Genomic DNA, 9,938 nt, shown 5'->3' on the forward strand with positions numbered 1-9,938 from the left:
TCTCTTACTCACGCAACAGGTCTGTGCAGCAGGAAATAAAAGCCCTGGGTCCGTGATTTTAGGATTCAGTGGATCTGGCGCTACCATTGAAAGAAGAGTAGAAACGTGCAGAGATGGGCTTCCTGTTCTCCGCTGAGACATGGACTCTCCTGGTGGCTCTCGTCACACTTATAGTTTTGTAAGTGCCTGAAAATATTTGTCCCAGGTATCTGTAGTGTGTTTAAGTGTGTTGCACTTGTGATTTTAAATCTCTTCTCCTGTTTTGCAGGTATGTCTGCTGGCCATATGGAACATTTAGGAAATTGGGTATCCCTGGTCCCAAACCAGTCCCTTTTTTTGGCACGATGCTGGCATACAGAAAGGTTGGTGAACATAATTGTCAGAAGCATTACACCATAGATTTATATGAGGGTGTACAAGCTTAGCAAGGTGATAATGGGTGTAATGGCTTGGGTATATGTCCTCACGTGACTTGTATTGTGAATTCAAAGAGGATTTTTGAAGTTTCTACTTTGTGAAAAATTAAGGAATGCACAGACTATTTGTAATCTTAGTTTCTAATAGCAGAGTTCCTAAAATACAGGAAAACAAAAAGGATTGCAAAGGACTAACAGGATTGTAATTTACGTAATGACAGCTGCCCGGGGGTGAATAAACATTTTGTTTGACTGTAGAAACACAAACATTGTTAAGTTAAGTATAGGAAGATTAGTGATAAGAAATTATTGTAGACAGATAATCCAAGAATGCTATGTGCCTTCTTGAGTAATTTTCTGCCCCTATTTAAATGACTCATTTGGTGCTGATGATCTTTTCTGGTTCTTTACCTTTGTATTGCTGTCTTGTCCTATGTTTGTACTCCATACCACAATTTGTGGTCCAGAGTAAATAAATCTGAATCTGAATTTTAAGTACATTGGCAAAGTGGGAACATTATCTGTCTTTTCTGCCCTGGTAATATCTAAACTTTGCCTGCTGATAAAATGTAATGCCCCTGTACTTAATTATGACAGAGTTTAAAAAAAAAACATGGGATTTAACAGTGCGTATATCACAAGACGCATAGTTGTAGAGTTAAGATCTCTGAACAGATGAAGTGTTACACAGTTTTACAGCTTTAAGCGTTTTTTTTCAACAGGGTTTTACTTCGGTAAATTGACAGGTGAATGGAGGTGATTGTGAAAAATGATATTTGCTTTTCAGACACAATGTCCTGTTTACTCAGGATCATCCACTCATGTTGCTGAAGACTGTTTTCGGGAGAAAATACAACAGGAGTATTTGGTAGAAAATAGTAAAGTGAATTAATTTCAAGGGTTTAAACCTCTTAGGAGAGGGGAAACTATAACAGCCTCTTTGAGTTTTTATATGAAAATTTATAAATAAAAGAGGAAGTATCTCAGCTGTGTCATAATGTTTTGGTGATTTAAGTTCCCATTCTCTTTTTATCTGTAATCTGTCAGTGATTAAAATTGTTTTATTTTACTGCTATTTAACAGACTGGTATCAGCTTTGAAGTGAAGACGTAACCTGAAGAGTAAACTGTTGGTCATGTTAACGCGCACCATGTAGCGACGCCAGCTTTAGTTCTTATATCATTCAGAATTAAACAGAGGTGTGGACTCAATTCACATGACTTGGACTCGAGCCAGACTTGAGTCACAAAGTTGATGACTCAAAATTCTTCACAAAAACAAAAATGACCTACAACTCGACTTGGACTTTAACATCAATGACTTGAGACTTCACTTGGACTTGAGTGTTTTGACTTGTAAATCCTTGATACCTTTCCCACAAACCAATTTTGAAATAGGAAGTTACAGACATTTTTCCAATATGAGATGACACAAAAACAAGTCAGGACAGAAACATACAAATTCATTCTGTTGTGGCCAGTAGTGTTTTATGCTATGAAAGTACAATGTCACCTCTACTCCTTTAAGTTCAGTTGCGTATGCCTTAACAGATCATTACAATTTTCATTCATTCATCTTCTAACCGCTTCATCCTCTTGAGGGTCGTGGGGGGGCTGGAGCCTATCCCAGCTGCTCACATTCACACCTATGGACAATTTAGAGTTATCAATTAACCTAGTCCCCAATCTGCATGTCTTTGGACTGTGGGAGGAAGCCGGAGTGCCCGGAGAGAACCCATGCTGACACGGGGAGAACATGCAAACTCCACACAGAAGGGCTCCCACGCCCGGGATCGAACCGGCAACCCTCTTGCTGTGAGGCGAGAGTGCTAACCACCACACCACCGTGCCGCCCATAATTACAATTTTGAAAAGAATAAATGATTTTTGTTATTTTACTTTATTATTACTCTGTTGTTGAAAACTAATTAAATTGGCTGAAGAGACAAGAGAGCATTATGACTTGTTGAGTCAAGTTTAAGACTTGAGACTTGACCTGGGATTTGTCAGTGTTACTTGGGACTTGAGTGCAAAGGCTTGAGACCTACTTGTGATTTGCAAAACAATGACTTGGTCCCTCCTGTGGAATTTAACACTGTTATTATTAATAACTTACATATTGAAACATGATTTTTTTTTTTTTTTTTTTTTTTTGCTACAAATACAGGATGTCCACTTTATGTTAAAGCAGACTGAAGATTTGAAGGTGTTGATTTTATAATCTGTATATTATTACTCTTGTTCCCAGGGATTCATCAACTTTGACACAGAATGCTTCCAGAAATATGGGAAAACCTGGGGGTAAGTCTGCATGTTGTACAGTGGGTGTGTGTTCCTGCATACATATCATGTATACCTGATTGTTGTCCTTGGAGCTGCTTGTCTGTCTCTGTTTAAAGTGTTGTATGCCTGTTCTACAGGGTTGATTTGTATGTGACTGCATTAAAATATCACCTGGTGTTTTATAACTCTTCTATTAATATTCTGTTTTGTTTTTTCAAGCATCTATGATGGCCGTCAGCCCGTGCTGTGCATCACAGATCCTGCCATGATCAAGACTGTTCTGATAAAGGAGTGTTACTCTCTCTTCACCAATCGCAGAGTATGCACACTCACTATAAAACACATTCTAACCACTCATTGCGGTCGCTTGAAGTCCCCTCATCGTTGGCATGTGTTTCCTGACTCTGTTACAGAACTTCCATCTGAATGGGCCACTGTACGATGCCGTGTCCATCGCTGAGGATGACCAGTGGAGGAGGATCCGCAGCGTCCTCTCTCCCTCCTTCACGTCAGGAAGGCTGAAAGAGGTGCATGCCCTCTCCTGCTCCGTACCATCTCTGCCTTTTATTGCATGTTGAACAAAACATTCCCAACCAGTTTTCCTTGTGGCCCTTTGAGATGATGCAATGTTTACTTTTAGCCCTCATCACAGGATATGGTCTCAGTGTGTACATATAAGCTGCTTTAGAGCCTTAAAGAGGTGAAAGAATTCAGTATTTTTCATACAAAAAAAGCAAACATTAGAGAAGTGTCAGAAAAACAAAGGTATTTTTGTGTAACAGAAATATTTATTTTCTTTCTTTATCCATTTTATCATCTTGTGGACCCTATCCTGGCACCCATTTTTGGGGTGCTGACCCCCGGGGTTGGTAACCACTGATCTAGAGGAAACACAAACACAGACAGCAGGGACTCTTTGCTATTTTATTGTATTGTGCGTTCTATTCTCCATTATTTCAGCCTGTCTTTATGTCCATCTGTCCTTTTCTGTGCCTCAGATGTTTGACATCATGAAACACCACTCTGCTAACCTGATCAGCAGCATGAAAAAGAAGGCAGACAAGGATGAGCCCTTGGAGCTGAAGGAGTAAGGACGTTATTCCAGCAAATGCATTGAATCAACTACTGTTAAGCACGAAAGGATGAGTCATCTCTGATGTGTTTGTTTGCTCTGTAGGTTCTTTGGACCCTACAGTATGGATGTGGTAACCAGCACAGCCTTCAGCATCGACATCGACTCACTCAACAACCCCTCGGACCCTTTTGTCACTAACATCAAGAAGATGCTGAAGTTTGACCTGTTCAACCCTCTCTTCCTCCTTGTTGGTACAGACTTCATATTATGCCTGTAAAATGCAGCTGCTTAGAATTTTGTCCTTCACCTGGCTGGAAAAAACAAAAATGTCTGTGAGTGTTTACAGTCACTGTCTGTCCCGTGTCCTCGGTAAATATGTTGCTTTCTACCTCATTCCAGCTTTCTTCCCCTTCTTGGGTCCCGTTTTTGAGAAGTTCAAGTTTTCCTTTTTTCCTGCATCCGTCACGGACTTCTTTTACGCCGCACTGCAGAAGATCAAGTCTAACCGAGAGCACAGCAAACAACAGGTATGAGTTTCTGTGCATGTGCATATAAATAAATACATGTATCTGCAGATTCAGAAAAATAATCAAAGCTATTCTCATATATGTCTTCTTTTAGAGTCGAGTGGATTTCCTTCAGCTGATGATCGACTCCCAGAAAAACAACGACCACAGCAATGTGGAGCAGGAAAAAGGTGATGCACACATCAGTCAGACACCTTACATCTTCATACAATCAGGTACTGAAAATAATGGACAAAAAACCTGCCCGGTGGCGTCACTGTCACATATTAGAGCTGTGACAGCTTCATTAACTTTTGTCTCCTGAAATTAGTTTTCAAATGAATCAAGAGTCTAGCTCCAGAGCATTTTTCCAGATTTATTCAAAGAGAAGACAGTGATAGAGTAACAAGGAGGAGCACGAATTCCACTTGTAAAATATCATATTGTAAATCTGAATTCGAACAGTTAGCGTTTTCCATAAAACGCTGTAAACTCTGGAGCACATTACCAACTGAGATCAAACTGATTCTAGAATTAAAATCCTTCACAACAAAGGTCAAATACTGCCTAAAAGCAAACCAGAGCTGTAACCACTCACAAACCTCTACGGGGTATTAATGTATTGTGGTAGGTGTATAGTAGTATGTATGTTGTCATATATATGTGTACGTCATTTATGCATCGTCAGTATATGTATTGTCGGCATATTTTGTGATATATGAGAAATGAAATGAAATGAGGCTTGTCTAACATCATCTGGGAGGTTAGGTTTGTGCTGCATGATAACAAAACGCTGCTTCACTATGTTTTGTTCTTATCTACACACACATAAAAGCACAACTTTAGCTATTCTAAATAATTTCCCTTCCTATCTCCCTAGGTTTAAACGATCACGAGATCCTCTCTCAAGCGATGATTTTCATCTTCGCTGGCTACGAGACAAGCAGCAGCTCTCTCACTTTCTTAGCTTACAATCTGGCGATTAACCCTCATATCATGGAACGGCTGCAGAAGGAGATCGACTCCACCTTCCCCAATAAGGTACATTGAGAGAAGGGAGAGGACAATGTTTGAGGTGGCAGGAAGGTCATAAAAATAATTTAAGGCTGTTTGTGTTTGTTTTTGTCCCCTTGGGGGCAGAGGAATTCCACAGCAACTTCACAAATCCATAGATTGCATACATAGAGTGCTGCAGGGATGATGTGTATTTGTAGGCCAAGACAGAAGTTAGCATCGTCCGGGTTTCCATGACAAAATTTTGGATTATTGTAGAAGATACGCTCTGTAGCCAGCAAATGTTTATCACACTGTTTTGTTCAGCAAGATAATATTCACAAATGAACACCACTTTATGATTATTTTAAACTTAAATTTAATGCCAGATGTAAAAAGCTAACATGAGGCTATAAAACAAACTACACCACTGTTGCATGACATCATCGTTGCCACCACAACAAGGCTGTAAATCCTATTCAGTGTGATGGCGTTCTGTAGTCTGATTTAGCCACTTGTTAGTAACTGTCTTTTTTAAGACATGTAAAGGCAAAATATACGTGTGGGGTATTTACTGATGTTTTTATGCTGTAGAACAAAATGCTGAGTCTCATAAACAGACCTTATTTCAGGCATCTAACCAAGAACTAATTAAAATAACTCACTGATTTCGAAGACGAGGGAATTGTAAGTGCAAAAATGTGAACTAATTTGGGGGTTTTAGGACTCGTTCCTTCACCACTCTATTATCGCAAAGTCTGATGGCTACCATGCTTATCTACACATCCAGCTGGCACAGAGCAACATTGACAGTCATAACAAGTTGCGTTTCTGCCAACCTGATGAATTTCAGTGAGATATTTACTTTTCTTTCAACTGTGGTTTGACTCTAATGAGAATATGCATCATTAGCTGCTAGTTGTTTAACGCTGAAATGCGTGTCCTCATGCTGCACATAAGCAAACATGCACTTGGATATGTTTGAATGACTCTCTGCGTGGTTTTACATGTACCTTCTTTGAATTCGGATTTAAGTTCACCAGCTTTTTGCTTACACTGTGTCCATCTGCTCATTGGTGGTAGAATGACTGAATGAATCTTTATTGTCATTACACAAGATGTACAATGAAATTCCATTTGACTTCCACGGTGTAAGAACGATTAGAAACACACACACACACACACACACACACACACACACACACACACACACACAAAGTTAATAGCAAAAAAAGTGTCAGTGCAACTTTAAAATAAAATAGTAGCAGCAGCAGTGATGGTGCATGTTTCACCCTGTGTGTTATGGTGGAGCAATGGAGGCCACAGCTCTAGGACAGCAGCTGTGCTAAGACATACACAAACAACACTAAACCTAAAGAGAGCCGCCATCTTTCTGGTTGAGGATACATTCAGAGATTCTTCAAAAACAAGGTTGATCGAAATGGAATGTGCCCATTTCCAGCCTTTATGCTAAGCTAAGCTAACCAACTGCAGGCTGTAGCCTTATATTCACCAGACAGACATGAGGGTGGTGTCAGTCTTCTGATCTAAACCTTTAACAGACATATAACAGAATGGTCGTTTTGTCATGTATCTGTGTGTCTATGTGTTTGTGTAGGGTCCTGCTGAGTACCAGGCTCTGATGCAGATGGAGTATCTAGACAGCGTCATCAATGAGTCTCTCCGATTGTATCCCATAGCCCCACGTTTAGAGCGTGTGGCCAAGGCGACTGTGGACATAAACGGTGTTGTGATTCCAAAAGATATGGTTGTCATGGTACCCACATGGCCCCTGCACCGGGACCCTGAAGTGTGGCCCGAGCCCGAGAAGTTCAAACCTGAGAGGTATAGAAAGGATTTATATGTTAAGGTTTACCAAAACAGTCACGGACAGGACCTGAGCTCTGCGGGTCATCGCCTCATTTCTGTTATTGATATATTATTGTGTGTGTGTGTGTGCCCTCAGGTTCAGCAAGGAAAACAAAGAGAGTATTGATTCGTACACCTACATGCCTTTTGGGGCAGGGCCAAGGAACTGCATTGGGATGCGATTTGCCCTGGTGATGATGAAATTAGCAATGGTGGAGATCCTGCAGAGGTACAGCTTCGCAGTGTGCAAGGAGACTGAGGTGAGACCACAGATGTTCATCTTTACACTGCTTGTTATTGCTTTCTTTTTATGGCGTATGTGTAATCGTTTTTTATGGCATATGAGTAATCCTGTCCAAATTGTTATTTATTGCCAGTTTGATTTGGATATTGAAGGTTATATGACGCCAAAGATAGCCAGTTATGAGTGTTGTAAAGATCTGTCTGTTTAAAGATGTCCTTTAAACAGACAGATCTGTCCTTTGTGATACTGCCAGCTGTTTGTTTCATGCATCTTTGACCTCTTTTTTAATCACTTCTTATCTCTTTGCATGTAATTTCCTGCCAGATCCCCTTAGAGATGGACATCCAGGGCCTGCTGCAGCCAAAACGACCAATCAAACTGAAGCTGGTGCCACGTTCTGAACCCTCCAACTAAAATAATCAACATAAAGGATCAATCATTTTAACTATGCTGTATAGAGACCAATTGTGAACAAACACTATGTCCATTTTCATCATGGTAATAGTACAGATGTGTGTACGTCTGAATAGATCACCTCTCTTTTTTGTTCCTGTCAAAGCTTTTTTTAGCTTTCATTCGAAACTGAGTGACACATGAATGATTTGTAAAGCCTGTGTTAATAATAAAGGATGGTTTGGATTTTTCTCATGCGCACTGTCATTCTTGTCTGTGATCTGATCACTGTTATAGCAACGTGCATCTTACATGAGTCACAAATGGTCAAAATGTGACTGAACACTAGACACCAGACAGAGACATTTTTGATACTTACAAAGATGTTTTGAAGAACATGAGTGACATTTCCCTTTCCTTACCTTTTCAAGCTGGCATATTCGGTCTGATTTAATGGTGACACGTATATTGATGATGATGATTTTATACCTAATATTTATAATTATGATTTTGTCTAGTCATTTTAGTAACTTTTACTGTATATTAATCTCATTGGAGCCGGTGAGACTCAAAAGACTGTGACTAAACCAATGAGAAGGAGGACATTGAACAAACTGTTATCCATCATGGATAATCCTATCCATCCTCTTCACCACATACTGGACAGACAGTGGAGCTCTTTCTCCAACAGACTGATACAGCTTCACTGTCCCAAGGAACGATACAGGAAAACATTCCTCCCCCAAGCCATAACACTATATAACACACTCACAGCTCTCTACAGTCGCTCCTTTATAGCTTAATAACCATTTGTTTGCACTTTATTATTGCACTTTATTTTTATTTTATTCCTGTATATTTCTCTTGTATATTTTAAATGTTAGTACTACTTATTTTTGTTTCGTATTTTATATTTCTATATTCTAATGTTCACATACTGTTTGATTACTTGCTGCTGTAACAGATTGGGATAGATAAAGTACTATCTATCTATCTATCTATCTATCTATCTATCTATCTATCTATCTAACTGAATTGTTTGATTTTATGATCTGTGGATACATTGCCGCTTGTTTTTTTTTTTTTTTACCATGTCTTGTAAGGTGACCTGTCCAGGGTGTATCCTGCCTCCCGCCCGATGTCAGCTGGGATAGGCTCCAGCCCCCCGCGACCCTCATGAGGATGAAGTGGTTAGAAGATGAATGAATGAATGAATGAATGTCTTGTAAGGTGTCCTTGAATGCTCTGAAAGGCACCTATGAATAAAATGCATTATGATTACTACTACTAGTAGTTGTAGTAGTAGTAGTAGTATTTCTTTCCCAATCTGGGGTGTGAGCTGAGGTCAGGTGCACAAAATAACTCAAAACATAATACTGTAACCACACAGCAGCACCACCCACTATTGTTTCATGGCTTAACCATACAGTTAAATCAACACTTTGCTGATAACAGAAGCTTTACCAAAGGGCGCACTGATGTTTATTACAGGCTGATTGCTCAGGCTTTCATTATATTTTGCAGGTGTACATGAATTTCTTTCCACCTTGTGTTAAATATGGGACTAAAATAAAAAAAAAGAGGGTTTATTTAGATATCAGCCAGGCAGTGCGTTAATGTTTGACCAGGTATTTCAGTGATAAAATGTATTAAGTAGCCCACTGTGACTATGTCCTAATTACTGTGTGTGTGTGTGTGTGTGTGTGTGTGTGTGTGTGTGTGTGTGTGTGTGCGTGTGTCTGTCTGTCTTTCTGAATGTTACAGCGCACTCGTGTGGAAGGTCTGTTTTCAGTTTTTGTTCATTTATTGCCCATGGGCTCCTGCTGCCTCATAAATCCATTATCCATGTTTTTCAACCATCTTGTTCTTTCCATGTTTATAAACAGAGGGTAGAGATAAAAAAAAAAAAAAGACAGGAATGAAAAGAAAAGAAAATTCTGAGGTGGGCAAACCAGCTACACTGCAGACACATGTTCTTGGTGCTGGGATTGAAGAAGTTTTCACAGATTATCTGATGGAAATAGCTGAAATCTGTGATTTTACACCAGATCTGTGACCTCTCTTTTTTCCATTTACTTTGATTTGCGTCCAAACTGTGGCACAACATAATGAACTCTTATCTCCTTGGATCTGTTTCAATGGCTGTAACCTGTGTGATTT

General features: G+C 39.7%; 1 protein-coding gene across 1 annotated transcript; it reads left to right on the forward strand.

Annotated features, from left to right (window-relative positions):
- The first annotated feature begins 12 nt into the window (after positions 1–12).
- On the forward strand, positions 13–8,029 carry LOC125882864 (cytochrome P450 3A40-like). The gene is made up of 13 exons (XM_049566791.1): positions 13–178; positions 269–362; positions 2,664–2,716; positions 2,918–3,017; positions 3,112–3,225; positions 3,697–3,785; positions 3,876–4,024; positions 4,173–4,300; positions 4,395–4,470; positions 5,160–5,320; positions 6,891–7,117; positions 7,239–7,401; positions 7,710–8,029. Exons 1-13 carry the CDS (start codon positions 114–116, stop codon positions 7,797–7,799), a joined length of 1,509 nt encoding a protein of 502 aa, XP_049422748.1. The 5' UTR covers positions 13–113; the 3' UTR covers positions 7,800–8,029.
- Positions 8,030–9,938: the final 1,909 nt, after the last annotated feature.

This window comes from Epinephelus fuscoguttatus, linkage group LG3 (assembly GCF_011397635.1).
Source record: "Epinephelus fuscoguttatus linkage group LG3, E.fuscoguttatus.final_Chr_v1".
NCBI lineage: Eukaryota > Metazoa > Chordata > Actinopteri > Perciformes > Serranidae > Epinephelus > Epinephelus fuscoguttatus.

Bases quoted from the DNA above. Each gene is read 5' to 3' on its own strand.
- LOC125882864 (XM_049566791.1), top strand. From the start codon at position 114: ATGGGCTTCCTGTTCTCCGCTGAGACATGGACTCTCCTGGTGGCTCTC. The intron at 3,226-3,696 runs GTGCATGCCCTC...TCTGTGCCTCAG, and splicing joins CGTCAGGAAGGCTGAAAGAG to ATGTTTGACATCATGAAACA. The intron at 7,402-7,709 runs GTGAGACCACAG...ATTTCCTGCCAG, and splicing joins CAGTGTGCAAGGAGACTGAG to ATCCCCTTAGAGATGGACAT.